Raw genomic sequence first — 27557 nt, 5'->3', positions numbered from 1 at the left:
GTCTTAATTTTATAAATGTTAGCCAATTTTTTTTAATCTTAAATAAATAATTAATCAATTTTAACAAAGGTTGAGAACATCTTGCATTCGGATGATTAATCAAAGGGAAAATTAATCGACACATCGTTTTTTTTATTTTAAGTTTAAGTGATGCAAAAATTTAGGTATTACGAGTATTTTCAAGGATTTTTAAAGAATAATTATTTACTTGATTTTCTTTTTCAGGATAATAACCTCAGAATAGCCATGTTTTAAAATACAACTCAATTTCACGCAAATAAATGATTCTTTATTTTATTGGGCACAGAATGCCATTGCACATAATTCCGCCTTGGGGTCTAGTGGCTGGCTAGCAGCTTACCATGTTCGTGGTCCCGGGTTCAATTTCTGATGGGTGGACATGAAATATTTGTTTAAATCACCTTACATCCTAAGTAGCAAAAAATATCCAGATTCGCTGGAATAGTAGAATTTTTTTATATTTATTTATCAATATACGCGGCACGTAGTGCCTTTTACTTTACAAAAAATACATATTGTGTAGAAATGAATATTTCAAATAAATTTCATGAAGACTTAAAAAATAAATTTCATAACATGATTTTTACAATGAAATTTTTCATTAAATAATGTTTTTTTATTCCACAGAAAATTTCATTAAAAAATATGTTTTTGTTCCATGAAACAGTTCACAATAAAACATATTTTCTTTTCGTTAAATTACCAAAAAGTTATTCTATAATATTGAATGTTGAAAATATAATTAAAATTAGAAAAATCTTAGTTTTTAAAAAAATGTGATATCATTTCTTTAAAAAGTTCTTTCTAGAGATCGGATATTTATTCAGTGAAAACCAAACGCCGCTTACGTATCGAATCGTTGTACCTCACTGGGCCCCAAAACAGCAAACTTTCGAGTATCGAGAATAGATGTCTCGGAAGAATCTTGCGTGTGCGGTGGTTTAACTTTGTAAGGAACGAAGAATTAAGGAATGAGTAAGATTTGTCTGACTGAATTATTACAATGAGTATTGTTAATAACTCGCCCCCTACCTAATACCTCGTTAATTTACGGATCTAGACTCGGAGGAGGAGATTTAGCAAAATGAAAACTGTCGCCCTCGACACAATAGCCAGGCTCTTTGCAGACTTGGGCTTGAAGGGTGAAATTATTCACGGAAACCCTTCACAATCATCTTCACCGGTCGCAGTGACATCAGGAGCTTGCATAGCATTGACCCCCACCACTCTGAATAAGACTGCATTATTATACCTTCATAACTTCAATAGCCTTAAAAATGGCCTTAAATGTTAAAACATCTATACTTCCTTTTATAGATATTTAATATTGAGTGCGTTTTTAATATTTTAGCTATCATTAGTGCCAATATTTTGTAGGTATTTGGAAGAAAATAGTATAGTTGTGGTAAAATGAAGTTTGAACCTGAGTCCTCTGATTTGGAGTCTACTTCATAACCAAATCAAATTCAATAAACCAATTTTTTATTTACAATAAAACACTTTGTAAAATTACCACACAAGAGTTTAATACATTAAAACACGACTAGTTTCGGGTAATCAGTATTACCCATCCTCAGGTGTAAATATAAACTAAACTGCACTTACACCTGAGGATAGGTAATACTGATTACCCGAAACTAGCCGTGTTTTAATGTTTCAAACTCTTGTGTGGTAATTTTACAAAGTGTTTTATTTTAAATAAATTTAAAATGTTTTTCCACAAAGTAAATGCTGAAACAATAAATAATATAAACCAATTTATTGTTAAAGTCAATTTTCAAATGCTTGTGTATAAATGATTTTTTTAAGGAAACGTGTATCTCAAACATTTTGTATTAATCAAGACAGGAATCGAACCCAAAACGTAATAGTAGATTTTGGCAAATTTATCTGCAATTTTCAAATTTAACTGCAACCTAAAACTGATTATTCTCTTACCTTCATTTGATACCCCACGAACGTGATAAACGGAATTTATTGAATGAATACAGTACCCTATGCATTGTTAGGTATGGATAATTAAGTAACGATTAATAAAAGCGTCCTTTTTTATTTGCAATATTTATTTAAAAAAATTAAAATGTGTATTACAATAATTCATTACTTTTCAGCTTAGAAAAACATGTAATTTAAAAATATCAATATTTAACCAATTGCCAAAAGTAGCAGTTGAGGTATGCTTGCTCTTAGAGAGTTGAATAATCCTTCAGGAAGCTGCAAAAATAATAAACTTATAAAACAAATGATAAAAATTAAAAAAACAAACGAAAATTATGTCACGCAAAATGTTTACCTCCCAAAAGTCTCAAAATATTTATATTATTGGAAAACAATCGAAAATTTGTGCAAATTTTTCAACTAACAGAAAATTCTCTTTTCCCTTTTATTTACGACGATTGAGAAGAAAAGTATGGAAAGCGGGTGTAGGAAAGTAGTAGTAATAAAAAAATATTGTTTTTTGTAATTTTAAGGAAGTTTACTGTAGATAGAATAATAGTTAAAAAAAAACTTAAAGAAAAATAACATACTCCAAGAGTTCTAAAAACTGCTTCTATTTGTGTCTGCAATTGGCTTTGAAAGAATTGCCGTTTAGCTCTTGGACGTTCTTTGTTTTTCTGGAAAAAAAAGTGAAAATCTAAAATTTCTTATTGTTTTATTCAATGTAAATTTTATGTTAAAAATATGATTCGATTTCCTAAAAATGTTTTTGAAATACCTCATTTTGTTGCTAATATTTTTTAATTCACTTTTAGAGTCGTAATAGAACTGCATTTAATAACCCCGAAAATACCTAAATACAGTTATAAATATTATAACTACAGTAAACGTGGTCATATAAAATATTATACGATCACATATACTGTAGTATTTTCGGAATAGGATTTTGTTTTAAATTGTAACAAGATTTATAGCAAACCTCACGAAAATCTTTTGTAAAAAAAACGATTAATTTTGTCATCACTAAGGTAAGTTAGAAATTATGCATAGCTAATTTATATTTTTGAAATAAGTGAGTGTTATTTTTTTTAAAACTTTTTGTTACATAAGAAAAAATGCCTAGTTGTATTTTTTTAAACTTAAATGCTTTATGGGATACTGAGCAATAGCCGTGAAAACTGTATTTGGGAAAATCATGTACTTTTATGTAAATTTATGAATTCAAATATAAATGTATTTAATATTATTATCTTCACTAGTTTGTAACTGGGTACTGTGTAACTGTAAACCCCGAGTAAAATAACCATATTAATATTAAATTTAACTTCTGCTTATAAAATGTATTTTTTTCTAAATAAATACATTTAAAAATTGTATTAAGTACAGCGCAAATAAGTTAGGAACGAGAAAGGGGATAAAGGGTAATCTTAAATAATTATTATATATTACTTCAGTATATTGTGATTATTTTATTTCTTATAATAAATACATTCTTTAAAAATCACTATTGATATAATCACCATTAATAACAAATTAAAATTAAATAGTATAATGTGTTTAAAAATAGCAAATATTTGTATTCCGATTAAAGTATCAATTTCACGATTTTTGGTTGGGTATGTAATCTCAGGTCTATTTTTATCCCATTAGAAGAGGAAGAAGTTGAGGAATAGCGGCGCGTAATGATGCGAGTGTTCCTTCAGGAAGCTACGAAAATAACATAAAAATAGCTTTAATGTTTATGAAAAAAAATAAAAAATCAAAATGAATTTTAAGTTTCACACCGCATGGAACAACTCAGTACTAAATAGTTCAAACCCAACAATGTTTGAGTATGTCCAAATGCTTGCTGACTGGCTGGATTTCCTCCCTAGGGAGTTATTCATATTTAAATTTATTTCAACAGAGAGGGAAAACACTTTTAAGAAGGGAAAATGGAAGTCTAGGCATTTACAGGGCTTATGATCTGTCATTGGCTGGTTTAAGTGGCCACTTTACACACTGTGTAACATTCCATATTCCCTTCTCAAAAGTGTTTTCCCTCTTTGTTGAAATAAATTTAAATATTTAAAACCCATTTAAACTTCACTTACTTGAATTAATGATGAAACAATGAATTAATAACGATGTTTGAAATTGAATAATGATTATAAATATAAATAAATTGTAATGAAAATACAGTGCATTTATTTACTTGCAATTAAAAGATCTTGCAACACTATTTTTACAATACTAAGCAGAACATTTGAATAAAACTATATATCTGAATGAAATTTATGTCAGAACATCTGATTTTAAACACATGCAAGGGCATTTATAAATATCTTTATGAAACAATATTAATTTCATACACAAGAAATGCACATTGAAGGATCCATTGTAGCATTTGCGAAAAAGATCCTCGGAGCAGTCTTTGGCCCTGGGAGAAATCATAAAAGTTGGCGTCGTCGGGATCAGTTCCATCAAGGTGGGGCGCTTGAGATGGGCTGGTCACGTAATCAAAATGGATGACGACAGCTCCATAAAGGGTCTCACGTTCTCTGCACCAGAGGGACGTAGTAGACCAGGAAGGCCTAATATTCTGTCAGCACTGGTATATTTACACAACAGATAACAAACTGGAAGACAAAAGCAGCAGACAAACGAGAATGGAGGAAACTTCTGGATTCAGCCAAAGTCCACCCAGGACTGTAGAGCTTATAAAACTTACGAAAAGGCATTTGATTTTAAACAGGCATCTATAATCATTTTTGAGATACACTATAGAGATATACAGAGTGTTCTTTAAACCCTGTCACATCTTAAACCACGATGGTAAGTATGGGCAAGAAGACATGTTAGCATATAATAAAAATATATTTAGAACAAAAATTTAGAAATAAATAAATACATAAATGGTTCCTGTCTTCTGCAGGAGAGAAGCGAGGGGGGCGTGGCCACGCGGTTGGTGGTGTATCAGACTACCCCTTCCCCCTCCTCATTTTTTCCCTGCAGAAGTAAGCAATTATTTGGTTTTTTTGATATTTTATTTTTAAAAAATTATTCGTTCTAAAAAATTATTTTAATGTGCCAATATGTCTTCTTGCTCATACTGATCATCGTAGTTTTGGATGTGACAGGATTTAATGAACACCCTGTATATATATTTATGTATATGCTATATTTGTGCTATATATAGCATATACATAAATTAAGAAACTGTCATTGGCATGATCTGGTCATGTAGAACGAGCGAATGACGAAATAAAAATAAAAGAGTTTTATATATGGCGAGAATAAACGGTAAAAAAAGACGAGCACCACCAAGAAAGGCATGGCACGATTGAATAAACCAGAATCTTAGGTCTGGTGTGGTCAAAAGCAGACATAACCAAAGGGCATGTATGACGAGATTTATTATGCGGAACAATCTAGGAATGTATATCAGGAGAGACGTGTGTAGCGGTCTATCCTCTCTGCCTACTGAAATGGGGTGATGGTAGTAATAGTAGTACAGACCAAATTGATTATGCATAGAACAGGACAATATATTTTTCAAATAATTTTTAAATGCATTCTATAATTAGTGTCTAGCTAGTTCAATTCAAAAGCCTGTTTTACCTTTTTTTTTTTATAAAAAACATTAAAAAACTTACTCCGAGGGTTTTAAATACGTCCTCAATTTGAGTTTGGAGAGTACTTTGAGGAGCTCGTTTTCCCCTCATCAGTCCTCTAAATGATGCCTGAAATCAAAAACAAATGGTAATGATAAGAAACATTACATAAATAATAATAAGGACGATAATTTGATAAATGGTTATATAGTAATATTATTTTTATTCTAAAACAGTTTATGCGAATGATCAAGTTTTCTTGGTATTGTTTTGTCTTGGGTATGTATACATACATGTTGGCCTCGCGGTGTAATGGTCAGCGCGTTAGCGTTAGTCTACCATGCAAGAGGTCTCGGGTTCGATTCCCGACATGGTTGATTTGAAATGATTATTTAAAATAATGTTTTTATACTTGTCTATTTTACAGTCCCTGGACTGGTACCTGAAGCGTAAGACAATTCATCTTACCTTTATCTAACAAAAATATCAAGATACGCTGCGATTAGTGTATCAATGCAGTGCCTTATGCTCCATTAAGAGCGGAAAAGGAATGATGATGATGATCTATACATACGAGTATTTACAATCATGAGAAAATGCGTTTATGTATAATCCTTCCTCATAATTTTATGAATCGTAATATAATTTAACTGATTTAATTAACACGATGTTTTGGAAAATGCCTTTAAAAACCTTAAGTGGGATGAGAAAGTTTTAATGTGGATGGTATCAATTTAACTAACTTACGATTTACTTATGGCATCGTATTGATATCAGAAGATCTGAATGAAGCGCGTGTCATGTTAAAATAATTTACAGAAGAAACAAAAAGTTAGACTCCTTATCAACACAAGCAAGACCAAATTAATGGTAAATCTGATCCTCGGTGGTGCTGTATATTGACAATCATCTAATAGAAAAATTAAATGAATATGTAATACTTTGATGGTCAGAAAAGAAAAGATTCTTAAATATAGAGTCACTGGTTTATTATAAAGAATACGTCTTGTAACTGTGGAGGTCTGAATCTGAGTGCCCGAATAATTTTCCTTCAGCCGATCGCTATTTTACAGTAGCTTCCCACCCACTCTCACGTTACGTTTCTAGCCTAGTAGCGACTTGCGTCAACGAGTGTCACAATTTTACTACAGAATATAAATATCTCGGCCACAACATTTTACTCTTCAGAGATAATCAGACCGCTGAGTTTTAGAGGAGAATCGGTCTTGGGTAGGCAGCATATGGCAATCTGAAGAAGTCTTTCAGCCGCAACATTCCCCAAAGTCTGAAACGCAGAATGTGCATTTTCAGTAATGACATATGGAGCAGAAACACTTACTCACCAAATTTAATATAAGGAAGCTCCGAGTCGTATAGAGATAAAATGAAGAAGCCATGCTATATACATAAATCGCTATGACTGGATAAGAAACACCGATATACGGAAAAGATCAGGAGTAACGGATGTAGTCGAAAAATTGGTTAAGCTCAAATGGTCATTTGCGGGACATGTTATTAACAAATAATTATTTGTGTCATTTATCAATAAAAATTTTCTTTACAAATTATATATTTTTCAGGAGAGAAAGTAGCTTGTATCGATTGCTGGTCCTAGAAAAAGACAACAAAAGTCCGGCAAAAGACAACAATCTGTCAGTCTATGGCATCTTTATCATGTTCATAATTTCAAAATCCTACTACAAAACCAAAACAAAACTAACCAATAGATAAACCAAGTCATTTCTAGAAGTTAAAAAAATTATTTCAAATTGATTATTTTCGACATTCTTTCTCATTTTCAAATAAATTTATTCATTTTTGATACAATATTATGTATATATTGGTTGAATTTTTTAAAATTTGGGTAGAGAAATAAGTATCTTTTTTAATTTTTACCTTACCGGCTATCCCTGTGCAAAAAAATATAGCAATCGGTCGCTTCGTTGAGACGTAAAGAAAACTAACAAACAAACATACTTTTGCATTTATAATATTAATGTAGATATATAAGGGGTATCGTTTCTACAGAACATATTGACTAAATTTAATAAATAAATAAAAATAAATATATCTGAATTAGTCGCAGAGAATCCCGGGGGTTGATGATGGCTGTCGGTGGCCAACGTATGTTCTAATTTGAATTATAATGAAAAGTTTTTAGTTCTTTATTGATTGAATTTTTGAATTTTTACTACGTATACACTTTTTTTTTATCATATCTTTTACGGTGTTTTTTATGGTTTTTTTTTTACTATATATTTTAGTATGCTTTAAATATATTTATCACTATGTTTTTTACTGAGTTTTAAATAGGTTTTTGATTATGTCTCTTTTACTATGCTTCTAACTATGCATTCTCTTTTTACTATGTATTTTATTGGGTTTTTAAATACGTTTTTACTTTATTTTTTACTAATTTTTTTACTTTGTTTTTTAAACTATGTATTTCACTAAGTCTAAAACCTTTATTTATTTTTCTATGTATTGATTACTGTTTCTTAAATATATTTTTGACTAGTTTAGAGCGGGATAAATAACCCTAGTTAGATAGTCAAAGCAACGTTCTATAAATGTATAATTTTACGTAAATAAAATGATAATTAACAAATAAAATTAAAATTAAATTCAATTTGCTACTTTTATTAATTTTAGTTCATGTGTTATAAAATTTTTAAGTTCAATTTTTATTTCTACCCAAGTAAAAAGAAACTAATGCTTTTTCTATAACTATTTTTCTATTTCCTTATCCCTTAACCTTCATATTGTTGTCTTATATAATTTATTATTTTTTCTCTTTACTGTGTAACATGTTTCCTCATTATTTTTGTGAAAAACTTTAACTGGATGTGTGTAATATTTTTTATATTTTTACATATCAACTAATATTCTTCCCAAATAAATTGAATTTATTTTTTTTAAACAAAAATTTTTTTATTTTTGGTAAAAATATTTTTTTAAGATCTTACCGCATTACCATAATTTTCCACAGCTTCAGCACACTCGAAAAATATCAATGCAACGAATAGAACAGTAAATACCATCACATGTTTGGCCATATTGACTGAAAGAAAACAATAATTACCATACGGATTTGTTATTTCATCACAGATAGATAGCAAAGTAAATAAACATTAATCTTTTTTTTTTCGGATTTTCGTATTCAATTATTTCAAATGCAAAGAGTTTATTGTTGTTTTTTTAATCACAATAAGTCAGGAAGCCCAATTACAGTAGTGAATTACGGCACAGAACGCCCAGGCTTGGGAAAAATCACATTTTTATTTTTTGTGTTCTCACCGGGAATCGAAACCGGAAACTTCCGTGAGTATTATATTTTAATTAGCCAATACTAAAAAAGACAAAATTTTATACCTACTCAGAAACACGTTTTGTGATAATATGAATAAATGTATAAGACTAGATAAATAATATGTTAAGATATTTTTTATATCACGAATACATCGAACCTTTGATTTTGTCTGTAAAATAGAATTTTTATTTTTCGAGAATAATGCATATTACTGATATTGATATACTATATGAAAGAGATTGATAAAAAATGCAAAAAATAACTGAAAACATTCAAATCAAATAATTTTTTAAATACGCTTTTTTTACAATTTTTAGTCTTCATACTCTTTTTACTTTTTTTTTTTACCAGTTTTTTAAGCTTTTCAAATAATTTGTACTCTTACTTGAAGATGTTTAGCAATATAATTTAATTTTAAAACAAGTTTATTAAATAAAATTTCAGCCGGTTTTAAAAGGAGGGTTTTCCAATTATTGGCGCCCTAAATATTTTTTTATATTTTATTTTATTTTTCGCTTACTATTTTAAAATTCCCAACAATTTTGTAGCTCGCATGATGTAAAAATAACTGCCCAAGTTATGATTTGTTTTGTACGTGTTTCATATAGACATATAGGCTCATAAAGCATCGGTAGTAGTTTGTAATTGTTAAAAAAAATAATGGACAAAATGCAAGGAGTTTGAAAGTTAACATCATTGTTAAACACGTAACTTTGTTGGTACTGGAAAGCCAAGACAATTTAGTGTGGTATTTTTTAATGCAAAAAAATAAAGCTAAAAATTATAAGTTGTATTGAAAAATTTTTCAAAGCAAGGTTTATATTATTGTATAAACTAATTAATATTACACTTACTTGTATTATTTGCGAGTGATTTTATTTGGGTATTAAAGAGCTTGATTACTAATAACATGAAATGTCACGAACATCTCATTATATAGGTGAATTCGTAACATTTTTATTTTTTATTTCATCGTCTGATTACAAGTAATTATCTGGCAATCATGTGTTAAATCTAGTGATGTAGAACAAACTAATTAAAGCCTTTTTTATAATTAAATAAAAGCAAGACTAATGTGAAATAATTAAAACCAAATACTATTTTAAGATTACAGACAAAAATGTTTAAGCAAAATTTATAAAACAAAAAAATTTCAGAGTAAAATATCCATTATTGAAAATAAATAATATTTGTTCACATAAATCAATATTTTAAAATTTTCATAGTCTTATTGGAATTAATATTATTAGTTCTATGCTTCTAGAGATTCACATTATATTATATATAATCTGTCAATCTAGTCACGGGGTTTGTCTCAATAAAATGAGTATGTAACCTGTTTTTCAGTATTTTTAAATGGGTTTATCTTTTAAAAAATGTGCTTAATTTTCATCTTAATAAAGGACAAATTCGAATTATAAATGGGACTATGAAATGAAACAAGGCAAAATATTTCAAAATAGTTTATTTTTTCATTTAAGATAAAGTACAAACTTTCATTTAATTAATATCAAAAATACAAAACTTCATCGTTATGTCATAGAACTTAGAATTATTTTACCTAAAACGTTATTTTTTGCGATTTATTTATTTTAAAGAAACAAATAGTCGACAATTATATAATATATATTTTTTTAAAATACAATTTAAAGACAGACCATCAAAGTTTCTAAATAAAAATCATACACATTATTAAATTGTGTTACAACAAAAGGATGTGTTTATGTGTATTTGTATGATTTGATTAAACATTAATGTATTTTCTTGATTTAAAATCACAATGAAATTTTATAAAATATTTGGCAAAATAATAAACTTCAATTGGTTTAAAAAACGAAAAAAAATATTAGGGTAACGGTAACACAAACGGAGTAATTCCAATTTTAAAAAAACTTTAATAGCTGTAAAATATTTGTCTAGTACAAAATATCGTCAGAAAAAATATACTTCGAAATTTTAATCACCAATCAAACGCTGGAGCAAACGAAATGGCTTACTTTTTTTTCATGGACGTAGCAAAACAAAGCCTTGAATAGTTTTGTAATGCTTTTGTAATATTTTTTGCGTTTAGTCTTTCATCAAGTATAAACGTATGTCCGACTCCTGCACTGCATATGGCCTTAAAACGATGTGGAACGAATTGCATATCTTATTATGTAAATAATTATTAAATTAATAAGAATAATGGTGAAGATCGTTTTGATGATCAGTGTCCATGAACCGAAACTGTTTTTTGTACATTGATGTTTCCAGCATGTTGGGCAGAGTTAGTCAGGAAGGTGCTGACAGCTGATAGCGCAGAAATGGGGATCTAAAAACATTTTTAAACATATAAATATTATTGTTTTATGCGAGTTACAGTAATGTTGATTAAGCATGCAATACATTCGTTCGGATAGTAGTAGAAAACAAAATTATCATATTGTAATTCCTTAACTACTCAATACATATAATAATAATATTGAATCATAATCATAATAATAATAATTGATTGATTTGGTGTTTATTTTGAAGAACTCCATTTTTAAATTTATAATATTAGAAAAATTGTCATGAAATTTTTGTTTTTATATTTGTAAAAATAAAGTAATGTGTTCAGTAGACTCAAATTACTGTTTGATTTCTAATATTATAAATTTTAATAATAATCATGTTTTCTTAACAAAAATTACAATTTCTTTATCTAATGGCGAGCTACCTCCAAAATAGAAACCAATACGTCTTCTACAGTCTATTCGCTTCAGAGTGTTTCCATACTTTCTCGGGTGTCCCGCAAGACTCTAACCTGGGTCCATTGTTGTTTTCAATTTTCATTAATAATATTAAAAATGTAATTTTAAACTCGCGCTTTCTATTGCTTAAAACGTGTTTGATTTAATGAGGGACTTCACAAACTTTCACACAACGTTTGCACAATAATTTGCCAAACTGATAATGGAAAAAGATAATGAAATCAATAGAGTTGTTAACTAAAAATTGCTGTAAAAATTTAAATTATTTTTGTCAAAAACACAATGGTTTTTAAGTATGTGTGGAACCGATGGAAAAGCTTGAGTTGAAAACAGTTTGAGTATGTGGAGGCAGTGCCTTCATAGATGCGGATGTGAGAAAGGCGATAGTGATTTATTGCTTGCATTCCTTACATTAAAAATATCCTGGAAAAATGTTCCAGGATGAGCGTTGCCTTCATAAGACACTCTCTTCTGAACATCTGGGCTGCTGTGGTAGACGACCTTTGTGGTCTGGACTGCATCAGGAGCCTCGTACTGAGGAGACAGGAAGGAGTCCAGGTAGACGGAGCCGAAGCTGCTGAAGGATGGAACTGACTTGTGGTATACGTGAGTTACTTGGTTTCTTGATGGGGCCACTGGAGCGACGGGAACCTACGTAAAAGACAGAAGTTGTAGAGAAACGCAATAATTACATTTATTTATCCGTGGTTCTATCCAGAGAGAGTGCGAAATGGTGTTTTAGCAAGACACCGCATGCATTGGGTATATTTCAATTTTCCATATGAATATCCCGTTAAATAAATTAGGCACATCGTAGGGTAAGACAGGGTTGTGGTTCTGTGGCTAGTACAGGGGACTCACGTGTCAAAGATCCAAGATTCTAACCCCGTTCCACGCCAGCTTAATTCTCATTTCCTAAGAGGGTGGTATTTTCAACTCGTTGGAAATGACCCCGAAATAGAAATGTTTCGGTCATTCTTTGGTATAAAACATTCATATTTGTAAATTGATTTCCCTTTTTGTTTTTATTTATTTAATGCACAAAATACACAATTGTATCATAGAGCACAATTCTATTTTTTTATGTCCCGACTTTCGTGTGAAGTCGGGACTCTTCAATATATAAATCAAAAATATTTATTTACATATTAAAACAATACTCAAAATAATCAAAACAATATACAAAATAATAATAGAAATATAAAAATTATAATGGAAAAATAAAATATATATTTATAAATATATTAAATATATATTTCGTACAAATAAAATATGTAATGTAATTGAATATGCAAAGTTTAAAAAACCTTGTATTTTGTCATAAATAAATAAACAAATCTATGGGCGAGAGTTGCATTTTATTTTGTAATAAATGGGTACCATTGTTTTAATAAGCCATTGTTTTCGTCAATATTATTAGCCAGGCGCTCAACGGAATCAGTTCCGCGGAGTGTAAACTTTTTGCATTTTGGTAGTTTTAAAACGTGATCGAATTTGTAATATGATCAAATTATATCTTTACTAACAAAAAAATAATTTTATCAATATTGATAATTAACAAAATGTTCAGACAGTTAAAAACTTCAAACCTCGGTTGAGGGCCAAAAGTAGTAAAGTTTATTTTGAAAAAAAAATACGTTTAATGTTATCCAAAATGCAACTTTTTAGACCTCTTTCACTTTGATGTCTAAAAAATTAAAAAAGTTCATACGGGTCTAAAAAGTTTCATTATGGTTAACATTGAACGTTAAAATTATTTTTAAAAATATACCATACTACTTTTGGCTCTCAACCAAGGTTTGAAGTTTCTAACTGACTGAACATTTTGTTAATTATGAATATTGATAAAAAAAAAAATTGTTAGTAAAGATATAATTTAATCACATTACCAATTCGAACACGTTTTAAAACGACCAAAATGCAAAAAGTTTACACTCCGCGGAACTGATTCCGTTGAGCGCCTGGCTAATAATATTGACGAAAACAATGGCTCATTAAAACAATGCTACCCATTTATTACAAAACAAAATGCAACTCTCGCCCATAGATTTATTTATTGATTTATGACAAAATACAAGGTTTTTTAAACTTTACATATTCAATTACATTACATATTTTATTTGTACGAAATATTCCCAATCAGCAAAAGTGCTGGTATGAGGGGATATTATATTTTTAATAAAAAGTCAATAAAAAACATCACATATGCTTTTTTAAAAAGGTTTAATGCACGTTATAAAATTTAATTGGACTGATTTTCTTACTTAAATACAAAATGACAGCCGGTTTAGTGCAAAAAATTAATCCAAAAGGCAACATTTTAGACCCCTTTCATTTCAAAGTTCAGAGAAAAAGAACTATAGGCCCACCCGAATATACACAAACGAAAACGAGGTCTCAGGTAACAAACTTTAAAGTACCTAAAGTTCTAATGGTGTACAGATAGCGAAGTCACCTGTCTATGGGACCAAGAGCTTTTAATGACTTGGCAGAAGCTCGGGGAATAATATAAACAATTGAAAATAGAGATATTGATTATGGACCTATCGAAGCTTTTTATTATATTTTTTTTATTTTATTTAATAATTCCAATTGGAAGTTCAACAAGAATACATAAAATACATACATTTTTAAGTAAGCATTACTAACGTTCTTTATATATATTCTCAATTATAGAACTCCACCGTCTTTCATAAATTATATAAAATAAGTGTGTAAAATCAATTTAATTAATAATAAAGATTAAGTTTAGTGAAAGACAAGAATAAAGATTGAGTTAAAGAAATAAAATTGAGTTAAACTACATTTTTTTTTCTTTAAGAAAAGAAAAGAGAAAATAAAAACATATGAGATGTAATAAAATAGACTAAAATTAATTTACAAGCACAAAAATAAGGATTAGGCATTTGATTTAAGATACATAGTAATATTTTTTTTATAATCATTTGCTCTATCATGATAAATGTCAATGTTAACTTTTTTTTATATTTTGTTATAGAGTCTTAACATACTTGCAAGAGGGTTAAAATGTGCCATATTGTTTGTAAAAATTGGAAGGTAAAATGTATCAGGTGATCTCAGACGCCAACGGTGAACGTAAAATGACACATTTTCAACATAAAACACTGAATCAATATTATTGTGAATTATATTATACAAGTACATCATATCTATAATTTGTCTCCTAGTTTCTAACTTTTCAATTTTAAAATACTCCAAGCGCTCTTCATAACATTGAAGTATTCTGCCCATGTTACACTTAAACAACAAAGAACGAAGAAATTTTTTCTGTACATTTTCAATAATATTTTTATAAATCACATAAGGAGGTGACCAAACAATACTTCCAAATTCCAACTTGCTACGTACAAGAGAATTATACAAAAAAATTATTGATGCTGCATTTTTAAATGGCTTGGATATCAGGCTTATTTTATACACAGGTGTATGAAGCCCAGCATTTGTAAAGATTTATCTCTAACAATATTGAAATGATTGGAAAAAGTTAAACGTGAGTCAGTGGAGTTAGTGAAAGATTTCATTTATACTGTAATATGTTCAATATCCACTGACTCAACTTAAAAAAAATCGTGCCCCGGTACAGGGTTTCTAGGTAGGTAATTAGAAAATTAAACATTTAGTGAAGTAACAACGCAAATATTTATTTATTTATCATGAATAGAGATTTCATTTGAATGGTTCGTAAAAAGCATATATAAAATTTCTTACCTCATCTTCGTAACTTTTGTTTTCATCTTCAGCAAACCGAGAATTGACCTGGTATTCCACTCGCTTTGACAGCTGCGGCCTCGGAGCATGGACCTTCTTCCTAATCTGCTTCCTCACAACAACCTCGTTTGAAGTTTCCCCCGAGTGCGGAGGTTGGGGCTGATGGCCGATGGCGGTCGATTCCACGACTTCGGTCTGGCCATTGGACACCCTGTTCTCGGAGTAGCCTGAGGCTGCACCGGGAACGCCAGCGACGGCGTACTTGCTGCCAATGGCCAGGGGGCGCTGACCACCGACGACAGCCCCGCCGAGTCCGGCAGCGGCTTTTATGTTGCCGCCGGCTGTTGCACCGGCATAAAGTTCACCTGAAAATAAAAGCTTTTTAAAAGACGTAATCGGGTTGAATTCTCATGGCTAGTGTTGCGGACCGAACGGTTTAAACCCCGCTCTAACCCAACTTGATTTCCATTTTCCAATTGTGAGTTATTTACAACTCGTTAAAGATGGCCCCGAAATTCAAAATATTTGGGTAAATCATAAACAGGCAAATATTTATTTTAAAAAAAAATTGTGTCTAAAATATATTAAGTTAATATTATTATTATTATTTTATTTCTTTTTTTGCACCACAACAGGCCAGAAGGCCCAATTACAGTTATAATGACTAATTTGTAGAAATCTTAACGAGGGTAAGTAGTACTTCTTTTTCTACTTGCTTATTTATACTTTTTTTTTGTTGTTTTGTAAATGCATTAAAAAATATACATATTTTATTTTTGCAAGTAGTACTTTTACGGGACAAAAGTGATATGAAACAAAGAAATGTTTAAACATTATTGTAAATAGCCGTTATAATTAAACGCTGATTGTTCAAGTATATGCAGCATATCTCGATTATCTGTTGCATGAAGGTAAGGTGATCAGTCTTAGATGCCGTTCCGGGAAAAATGAAATAAAATTATTTCGAAAATCAAACCCAGGATCTCAAGCATGGTAGGCAAAAGCGCCAACCACTACACTACGAGGCGGACTGTTTTCCACTTGATTTTTCTTTTCAGGGTTTTAAACCGAGAGTAGCCAGTTATAAAAACACTCGTCCAGGATTCTAGTTCTATTTCACACAGAGAACTATATTATTCATCGGCTTGGACAGTACAGAACACAGGCAACTGAGTAGTATACAACGTTATAAGGAACTTATTTATTGTTTACTTATTTATTTTACAGTAATAAACAGTTAACAATGATTAAATAAAATAATAACGATAAGGTTTAATGGCAGAGCAGCGAAGCATCTAAATTAAAATCATATATAAAATAACTTAAAATAAATATAACTGCTAAGTAAAATATTTTTTTGAAAATTAAATTAAGCATGTTTTTATAGCTGCTTCATTTGTATTTTATAAAAATACAGAAATTGCGATCATAGTCACGGTAAAAATACAGATTAAAGCATTAAATCGTATGGCAAAGTTTTTTAAAAAATTTATTAAAAAAATTATAAAAAATACTTTCATAAAACAAACTTCGTCACTAGTTCACATAAATCTACCAATGATAAAAGAATTGTGAAAGATTTCCGTTCTTCGGTCAGTCCATTCGGCAGAACTGACCGAAGAATCGAAAGAGAACTTGCGACGAAACACGGAGTAGATTCAGAAATAAAAAAACATTTAAAAAAATTACCGCTGATAATCGATACATAAAAACAAAAAATTTACTAAGTTTAAGAGTATATTAACAAATAAACTATTTAAAAAAAACCACCGAACTTCCTAATTTGTTCTAAGATAAAACAGTTTACTGAAAAGCAACTATATATAGGCATGTCATTCACCATTCTCTCAAATTAATAATAAAAAGATCCGCAAGATGACTCTTTAAATTGAAAAAGTAGCGTTTTCAAAAGCCTTCGCGATAAAGTAATTTCAAACCGAATGATATTTAAAATAGATTAAATAAAATACGAGCCGATTATATTAGGTCATTTTGTAAATTGAATGTTGGATTATGGTTAAGCAACTACGTTTGATCAGCCAGTTAATTATCTGTTGACTTTTGTGAAGTAAACGATCTGAAAACTGTGGATGAGATTCATCTGACCAAATTATTTCACCTATTAGGCAAAGCCTGAAAATACTTTTAATTTTTTGTTTTATATTTTAATCTTGATAACTGACAGGAGAGTAAAATTCAGTCTTGTCCACAAACATTTGGACATACTAAAAATTAGGGACGTTCAGCCCTACGGAAAATTAGATATAAAAAGTGTATTCTTGTGCGCGTTAAAAATTAGAGCATAGAGTAAGGCGAAGTTTCTTGAAAATGAACTACTTTGATATACGCCACTAGTTCCGAATCAACCAATGATAACTGAGCTGTGATCGATTTCTGGTTTACGGTAAGTCAACTGACTAATAAGCAGAGCTCACCAAGAAGAAGGGGAAGAAAACCTGAGACGTCACACTGGGTAATTTTTTTTTTTTTAAAATAAAAACCTTTATAAGCATAAATAAACAATACATTCAGTAGAAAAATGGAACACTTAAGGTTGAACTTGCCAAAAAAAAAATTAGCCCTTGTGTTTGGCAAGTTTACAAAATAACATAAAAATAAAACATAAAATGCAAAACAAAATAATAAAATAAATAAAAAATTAAACAATTTTAAAAATTGAGAAAATATAACACTAAAAAATATTAAATAAAAACACAAAATTTATAAACACGGGCACATATTAAACATACATCTCTTTTTTCAAAATACAGATAATGTTAATTATGTCAAGAAGCTTTTCTTTATTTTATACTTAAATTTTCCGTAATTTATTTCTTGACGTAGATTTTGTGGTAAATTATTGAAAATCTTCCGTTCTATGTAAGTATAATGATGTTTGGCCGTGGTAGTTGTAATTCTCGGTAGAATACAATGTACAATGTATATTTGGATAAATAAATTAATATCAATAATTACCTATCATTTCAAATGAAACAATTTGTAATTTTTACCGCATAAGAGTTTAATATATTACAACATAACTAGTTTCAGGTGTAAATATAAATTAAACTAAAATATATACACATATAAGAACTTAGGTACTGATAGGGTCGGGTGGAAGGGGCCGGCCAATGTGTGGTGAGGGGGGTGGAGTTTTGTATTAATAGCAGGATTAAAGAATTTTGGAATATAATATTATTTATTAAAATATTTTTGTATTTTATTTTTTTTTTTTTTAATATTTTTTAAATTATTCATTATTACACCATTGTTTGTGACATAATTTAAAATTTTAATTTTATTGGAATGAAAAGATTGGTTTGTATCGATTATATGGTTTGCAAATTCAGAAAAAAACTAGTGCTAGAAATTCTTCAGCCTTGCTATCAATATTCCCTATAATTAGGAAAACACCATTATATGAAGGGCTTTTGAGGATGTTGTCGTTCTTCTTCATGACCACATTTTGTACGCGATCTGCCATACCCATGCGTGGTTTACACAATTATTTTATCTCTTCGCAATCTTTTCTTACCTGCCGTGTTTTCTCCCTGGCCGACGTTGCCTCTCAGCCCGGCCGCCGCCCTCTGACCGAAGGGCGTGCCCGCCTCAGCGTGTAGCCCTCCGGCCGCGCCCCCTTGGCCGTTAGTGCCCCCTAAACCCACGGCCGCGTGGTAACCGAAGAAGTTCACTCCTAGTTTACCGTCTTGAAAAGAAATCAACGGAGGAACCTGGAAATGAAAATATATTAATGTAACTCTCAGGAACACGCAAAGACAAACAAACAATGTTTAAAAGATATTTCAATTTAAATAAATTTCCTTGAATTTTTTTTTGAAATTTTGAGGAAGTGTCAATTCTTTATTGATCACAGTCCGTCCTAGAACTCGGGAAAAATTAAGAAGTTTTTTTTTTACATTTTTTTTTTGCACCACAACAGGTCAGGAGGCCTAATTACAGTGGTGAATTACATCACAGAACCCAGGCTTGGGAAAAATCACATTTTTAATTTTTGTGTTCTCACCGGGAATCGAACCCGGAACCTTCCGTGCGTGAGTCAAGCGTCTTGACCACTACACCACGGGGGCCGCCGATTCGACTATAATCTTCATGCTTCAAAGAACAATAAATAATTTGTAGTTCTTAGAACTAGAAAACTTGTGATCGCGATCGTGGTTTTACTATGGTGCCAGGAACCATGTTGAGTTTCAATAAATATTATAGTACAGTTAATTATTCTTTACATAGGATTTATTGAATTTATTATAAACGTCATCAAAATTATAACTTTATTGATAATATAATTAAATAATTAGTCAATTAAACCAAACAAACGAATAAATTTCAATAAAAAAACTAAAATCAATAATCTCGAATCTTATGCCAAGCTGCCTTGTCCTGGAAATATTCTTCGACTCTGTAGAAGCTCTTTCTAAACAGCCCGTGCTCGAAAAAATCTATGAATTTTTTTGTTGGCAAAGCCTGAATTTCAAGAGGTATCTTGTTGTAAAATCGTATGCAGTTTGAGGCAAAATAAATATTTATTTGAGCCGGTCGTCTCCGTTTATGTTTTTTGGTTGTCTGTGTATTTCAATTGCCTATTTTATTGTTCTAGCACTGTGGTTTCTGGGTTTGTGCAGAATGACCTGCTTCGATGAAGCGTTCCGCTATTGCAGATTTTTCGGAGCGTCCAAGTTTATTCGAAGTTTTGTGATTGCCAATAATTTCCCTAGATTTATGCCCTATTCATTTGATGTGTAGTTTATCACATCCATGGCAGATCAGTTTGTAAACTGCTTCAGTTTTCACGGAGATCTTGTCTAAAATTAAACTAAATATAACCGACACTACTCACAACACGACAGCAAAAAATACAGTGCACAAACACATATATTTTTTAATTTGTTGCAAACAGAAAAATAAAACATTTTTGAGGAAATCCAGCCCATCTACAAACATTTGGACATACTCAGAATTTTGATGATTAAACTAACTAGTATAAGAAGTATAACAATTGCAAAAATATTTTCAAGCATTGCCTAAATAAGGTGAAATGGTTCAGTCGGATGAATCTCACCCACGTGATAAAGGAGCTCTTATATTTTACAAAAGTCAGCAGTGAATCGGGTTGTGTTCCTGTGGCTAGTGTCTCGGACTCATGGACTAAAGGTCTGTGGTTTGAATCCCACTCTACCCCAACTTGATTCAAATTTTCTAATAGTGAGTTATTTACAACTCGTTGAAAATGGCCCTCAAAATTGAATATTTGGGTAAATCATAAGAACGCAAATATTTCTTTTTTTTAAATAAATAAAAAATTATTGAATTATTTAACGTATGTGCTCGGCAATGCTTCAAAATATTTTTTAATTTTCATGCTTCTTCTTGAACAAGTGAGTTTTTTCAGCAATATTTTTAGTTTATCTTAATGTTTGAAGACAAAAAAAAAAAGATGGAAGAGTTGAGGAAATGTGGATGTTCAAACATAGGTAGAATGGTAAATGTTACACAGTGTGTAAAATGGCCACTTAAACCAGCCAATGACAGGTCATAAGCCATGTAAATGCCTAAACCTCCATATTCTCCTCAGAAACGTTTTCCTTATCTTTTGCAACAAATTTAGATCTAAATATTTCCCTAGGGAGGATATCCAGCTTGTCCACAAATATTTCGACAAACTAAAAACATTGTTAGCATATTTTTTCTTCACATCATATGGCTTACCTCGATGATGGCTCCTGCAACAGTAACCAAAACGTCAAGACAAATCCAACCTACACAGGATCACCCATACTTACAAAGACAATACTTATTAATAACAGTCACCGAGAAATTCGATAAAATTCTGAATTCAGTAAAATTTCGAATAAATGACAATAGTGCTTGACCACTGAACCATAAAATCTTTGTTGCTCTATTATATCTGTTCATATAATTATATATTTTTTGTCAGATGTCCAGAGTTCTTAACTATTTGATCATCATTATGGAATCAATAGAACTTGTGACTTAAAATAAAATCCTCTGGAGTTATTATTATAAGGAAAAAATTACGTTCCAAAAACGTGTCTTTAAGCCGTTTTATACCCACTTACAACTGTTTGTTTCAACCCATTCTGTCCGAGAGTTCATGCAAATATACAAGAAATTTAAGATTTATTTACGCATTCACGTACCCACTTTATAGCGATTTATAGCGAAAACAGCCACTTGCGAAGATTTAAAAAAATACTGGTATCTCAAAGTTAAAATTCATGTTTAATCATTTTCAATTTCAATCAAAAAATACCAAAAACATAAATTTTATATTTGAAGCACAAACTTTGAGGTTATTTATTAGAACCACAAAGTACTTGGGATACATTATGTTAGTTGATCCAAAGAATCTTCTTGAAACATCTTGAAAATAAAATTTTAATATTTTACTTTTTTAGCTTGTATAATGGTGCATGTAATTTTAATACGCTATTCATATTTTTTCAACCTGTATTAAGTACATGTATTTTGTTAATTTTAAAAACTTTTTTATTCTTTTATTTTTTAAACATCTGCGCTCTCCTACTCGTCCAGCTTGTATATCTACTTAGATATAATTTTTAAATATATGCATTTTTTTATTCTTATTTTTTTATAGATTGTGTTATCTATACATCATTTTGAATTCATTTCCATACCTTGAATTATGTTTATTTTGTAATTTTTTAAAACCTTTTCACACCTTTTTAATTTGTAGTGGGCCTTACTTATTAGATTTTCTTATACCAGGTTTACATTAAGAAATAACCATACCCGGTTTCATTATTTATAACCGATATAAAAAAAAGCTTACTTATAAAATTGAACCTGTAGCAATTGCACAGAAATCTTTAATCCGAGTCATTTAAAAAAAAACATTTCGTTATCCAAGTGACTTGCTCTTCAAAGAATTCAGAGTACTGAATATTATTCAACAGTATATATTGAGAACGGTAGTGGTTACACACATAAAGAGAGACATTTACCCAAGCGTCAACCACAACCATAATACAAGATACTCTAATAGGGATCTGATACTAAGTGAAGGGGTCAACACTGTTCTGGCATCGAGACAACACTATAACGTAGGCAAAAAGGTCCATAACCTTTTGCCAGAATCGTGGAAAGACGGGAGTGTTGTCAAGTTACGGAAGGTGTTGACCTCACTCCTTCATGACATTGGTCGTAGGGAGTCAGAAAAGTTGATGCATGCCAAGGATTGGAGAACATTACTGGATGTCAAAAATAAAATATAAAAAATAAGGAATAATTTAAAAAAATATATATTTATAGATGACAACCATGAAGTTTCGCATAAATAAATTGTCTATGTTTTTATGAATGTATGTATGTGTATGCGCATGGGTGTATGTACGTGTGTGTGTATGTACATGTGTATATATGTGTATATTTATATATATGTGTGTATATATGTGTATGTCTGTATGTGTATGAATCAAAATGTGTATCCGAATAAGTTTATATTTTGTTTGTCTGTGCTCTATATTAATTTGTTAACTATTATAATATATTAAAATGTAATTGCCTAGCTTGGAACGGGGTATGTACCCTTGTTAGCTGGGCAAAGTGAATATGGAATTGTATTTTGATAAAGAGTGTGAATAAATAAATAAATTTAAAAAAATATATTTATTACATGAAATAACAATTCACAGGTTATTTCATGCTTCATTTTTTTAAACAGTCAACACTGATGTGTGCGCGTGCGCAGTAATTTTTATAACAACAACAAACATACGTAAAAGTCAAATCGAGACTACTGTCAGTGTAATGGAGAACACGGAGAAAACCGTTAAAAAAAGAAATCAAAATTAGGAAGAAGAGGAGAAGGTAAAAACGAGTTTTTTAGTTTATTCGTTTTTTTTATCACAATTAATTAAAATACATACAAACCTATTACATTTCAGATATTATTAAAAATAACTTGAACCGCATTGAGAAGGTCGTAAGACTTAGAAATTGTTTAAAATTGAAAAAAAATCTGGCGAACTATCCATTTTGATTACCGAAAAATATGACTTTTGACAGATCGCGTGCTTTTTCCAGCGTTATACCACATAATATGCAGGTATTAGTTTCTATGGTCGCTATCTCAGATTTAAACCGAGCTTAACTCTATGCGAGGTTTATAAGTAATACATTTTGCTATACCGTCATTATTCAACCACTATTCTCAAGCTTAACTTTGTACCCGATTTATAAGTACTATGTATCATAATTTCTATTCTGCTTTTGTAAATAATGTTATAGTTTTAAACATAAAAACGTCTGTAAATAAATATTGTTCTCAGCATGTCCCTTTATGAGTTTTTTACAAAAAACTACTTGGGAATATTAAATAAAATTTTGTATTATATGTTTTTGAACTATTTTTTTTTTTAATTTATGAAATAAAAACAACTTTGTTTTTTATCACTTATTTTTTATTTATTTTTCTACCGATCGATAGTTAAGTATATTTTGACAAAGAAATGCTTTCTATGGCTTTGAAACCGGTTAGTACAAAACAAGTGGTAAAAACCAAAGTTGTTTATATTTATTTTATTAATATCAATAATTTTAATGTACCCAGAGTACAAAATATTATTTTAATCTAAAAGAAAATTCATCCTGGACGTCCACTGCCGACGGGTCATTGGCAGTTCGTGTCAGAAATACGGGATTAGGAGGTTGCTTAGAAGCTGGCAGCCGACAGAGGTGCCTGAAGAATATTCGTGAACACCATATGCTCCAACAACGAGGCAGACATGGAATGATGAAGAAGAAATAGGATAACGGACCCAGGAAACTCCAGTGAGTTGTGTCATCAAGTGAAGGCGATACCGTTGGCTGGGCATATACTGCAAATGCCTCTTAAGACCCTTAACCACACTTGCCTACTTTACAAGGCATTAGGTTTTCGACGCCCCGGACGTCCACTGCTGTTCTGTTTTAACTGTTTGTTGAGAGTTCATATCAGAACTACTGGACCCAAACCTGACTTAGAAGACGTACAGGAGCCGGCAGCTGACCGAAATGTCTGAAAGCTCTTTGTGGACACCATATACATAATGTTTTGAGTATGTCCAAATGCTTGCAGACTGGCTGGATTTCCCGCCTAGGGAGTGATTCATATTTAAATTTGTTGCAACATAGAGGAAAAACATTTTCGAAAAGGGAATATGGAAGTCTAGGCATTTATAAGTCTGTAAGCATTTGAACTTACTCAAAACATTGTTGAATTAACTACCTGGTAGAAGAAGAAGTATAAAAAATGGAAAATAGTTTCCAGGCGTTGCCTAGTAGGTGAATTGGTTCAGCCGGATAAATTTCACCCACGTTATAAAGGTCTCAGCTCTTTTACTTTACAAAAGTCAACAGATGGAAGAGTTGAGGAAATGTGGATGTTTAAGCATAGGCAGAATGGTGAATGTTACACAGTGTGTAAAGTGGCCACTTAAACCAGTCAATGACAGGTCATAAGCCCTGTAAATGCCTAGACTTCCATACTGCCTTCCCGAAAATGTTTTTCCCTTCTGTTTCAACAAGTTTAAGCCATATTTATAGATGATAATGACGATGAAAGGGTTAGTATTAAATTTATTATACATATATGTATTTATACAATAATTATCCACTAAGATTGAAAGAAAAAACCAGTTTTATTAATCTTAAACTTGAACTTGAGAATGTAAATAAGTCAATGTTGTTATTAAGTAGTTTTTAGTACTACAAAACCTACACAATAAAATAAATAAAAAATATCAGCCACGTGTAAAAAAACCCTAGTATGATTTATTTTTAATTCAATTTAATGCAAATACGTTAAATACTCTGAAAAATAATATATCCATAAATAAATTTAAAGTATTTACTCAGATTTCTGAAGAATTTTTTTTAACACGTGTAAAAACCATATTAAATTTTAATTAGTATGAATGTATTATTGTTTTATGTTTTTTCTTTATATATCCTATTTTTTTATTTTTCTTTGTCGTGTACTCGTATTTAAAATTATATAAATTCCTATAAACGAACAACTTAAACAGTGTATGTCACTATCCAAGCACAAGAGTTAGTCTCTTTTATGGGAGAGTTACAGTGATAACATTTACTAGATGTGTAAAAGTAGATATGTTTAGAATTTTACGAAAACATGTACTTTTTATGAAATTTATTAATAAAAAAATATACTTTTAAAACACAAAAAAAATAATAATTCGATAATACGTATTTGTACATCGGTGACATAAAGTAATTTCTTTTAATCAACAAATAAAATAAAGAGTGTTTTTTTCTATAATGTTAGTTTCAAACATGGGGAAAAAAACTGATACGAAATTAGACCTAGTAGTAAGTGTATTAAATCAATTTAAATTGAAGCCAGTTTTTAACGCGAATAACGAAATAAAAGAGAAAAAACGGTAGATACGAATATTAAGGAATAGGAATAGAAAAACTAACAAGTTAACCATAAACTGATAAACGTTGAAAATTTAACATCACAAAAAACAACAGAATTGAAGAAATACAGATATTAAAATATACGCAGAATGACGTAAGTTACATAGTTTATAAATTAACCACTTAAACCAACAAATACCAAGTCAGTGTATTTGGCACGAGTAATCCCAGTGAAGTCACATTGTTTTTATTATTTATTTTTGTTTATAATGTTGAAATTTTAACATCGCCAAAAACTTTATTTTTACATCACAAAATGCTTAACTTTTTTTTTTGTTTATAACGTTTAAGTTTTAACATCACAAAAAACAACATAATTGAATAAATACAAATGTTAAAATATACACAGAATGACGTAAGTTACATAGTTTATAAATTAACCACTTAAACCAACAAATACCAAGTCAGTGTATTTGGCACGAGTAATCCCAGTGAAGTCACATTGTTTTTATTATTTATTTTTGTTTATAATGTTGAAATTTTAACATCGCCAAAAACTTTATTTTTACATCACAAAATGCTTAACTTTTTTTTTTGTTTATAACGTTTAAATTTTAACATCACAAAAAACAACAGAATTGAAGAAATACAGATATTAAAATATACGCAGAATGACGTAAGTTACATAGTTTATAAATTAACCACTTAAACCAACAAATACCAAGTCAGTGTATTTGGCACGAGTAATCCCAGTGAAGTCACATTGTTTTTATTATTTATTTTTGTTTATAATGTTGAAATTTTAACATCGCCAAAAACTTTATTTTTACATCACAAAATGCTTAACTTTTTTTTTGTTTATAACGTTTAAATTTTAACATCACAAAAAACAACAGAATTGAAGAAATACAGATATTAAAATATACGCAGAATGACGTAAGTTACATAGTTTATAAATTAACCACTTAAACCAACAAATACCAAGTCAGTGTATTTGGCACGAGTAATCCCAGTGAAGTCACATTGTTTTTATTATTTATTTTTGTTTATAATGTTGAAATTTTAACATCGCCAAAAACTTTATTTTTACATCACAAAATGCTTAACTTTTTTTTTTTGTTTATAACGTTTAAATTTTAACATCACAAAAAACAACATAATTGAAGAAATACAAATGTTAAAATATACACAGAATGTTGTAAGTTACATAGTGTATAAATTTACCACTTAAACCAACAAATTCCATGTCAGTGTCTTTGGCACGGGTAATCCCGGTGAGGAAACATTGTTTTTTTAATTTATTTTTGTTTATAACGGTAAAAAAAAATCAGCTCTGTAAATACCTAGACTTCCATTTTCTCTTGTCTTATTTTTTCTCCATTTCTATTGTAATTTTTTAATCTTAATAACTCCCTAGGCGGTTCAATAGAGTCCTTTTTTGCAAACGTTTTGACAAACTAAACATATTATTTAAAACTGCAACACATCAGATGTGTTTATTTTTTTATTTAAAGAGTAATTAATAGTCTTGTTTACGATTAATAACATGCAAGAATCTACGCCACTTCCTGAATTCCAATGAGTTTCAATACTACATTAAAATAATCAAGATTTTATTACATTATTTAATGACGTAGTAATAATGTGTAAAATAAAATTATGTTTAATTTTTCCTTTAATAATTTGCAAGTAAAACATTCATATTTGTATTTTTTTCTTCACTGTAATTTATAATTTATTTATTCATTCAAAATTGCACTCGTTTAAATAAAAATGAACTAATTAAGGTTTATTAGGCTGTGCCCGTGTCAAGCC

At 30.0% G+C, this 27557-nt stretch overlaps 1 protein-coding gene and 1 long non-coding RNA gene across 2 annotated transcripts in view; both read right to left on the bottom strand.

The window, feature by feature from the left end:
• Positions 1 to 3410: 3410 nt before the first annotated feature.
• On the bottom strand, positions 3411 to 9751 carry LOC148272951 (uncharacterized). Its single transcript, XR_015824721.1, has 4 exons — positions 9717 to 9751; positions 8519 to 8613; positions 5595 to 5681; positions 3411 to 3666 (listed from the first exon to the last, which is right to left on the bottom strand). It is a non-coding gene; the product is annotated as an uncharacterized LOC148272951 (long non-coding RNA).
• A 561-nt stretch (positions 9752 to 10312) lies between these two features.
• The window catches only part of LOC148272950 (uncharacterized), a 37590-nt gene continuing 20345 nt past the window's right edge, over positions 10313 to 27557 (bottom strand). Inside the window, exons 3-6 of the mRNA XM_088239349.1 lie at positions 18859 to 19054; positions 15324 to 15688; positions 12006 to 12245; positions 10313 to 11173 (exon numbers count right to left, since the gene is read on the bottom strand). Of these exons, the coding sequence (XP_088095475.1) occupies positions 11069 to 11173; positions 12006 to 12245; positions 15324 to 15688; positions 18859 to 19054 (906 nt within the window). The 3' untranslated portion in view covers positions 10313 to 11068. The remainder of the gene's footprint in view (positions 11174 to 12005; positions 12246 to 15323; positions 15689 to 18858; positions 19055 to 27557) is intronic.

The sequence above is a fragment of the Micrasema longulum genome, unplaced genomic scaffold, assembly GCF_059751315.1.
Source record: "Micrasema longulum isolate JH-2025_06_02 unplaced genomic scaffold, ASM5975131v1 h1tg002143l, whole genome shotgun sequence".
In the NCBI taxonomy this organism is placed as follows: domain Eukaryota; kingdom Metazoa; phylum Arthropoda; class Insecta; order Trichoptera; family Brachycentridae; genus Micrasema; species Micrasema longulum.
This window is presented reverse-complemented; position numbering and strand designations above follow the sequence as displayed.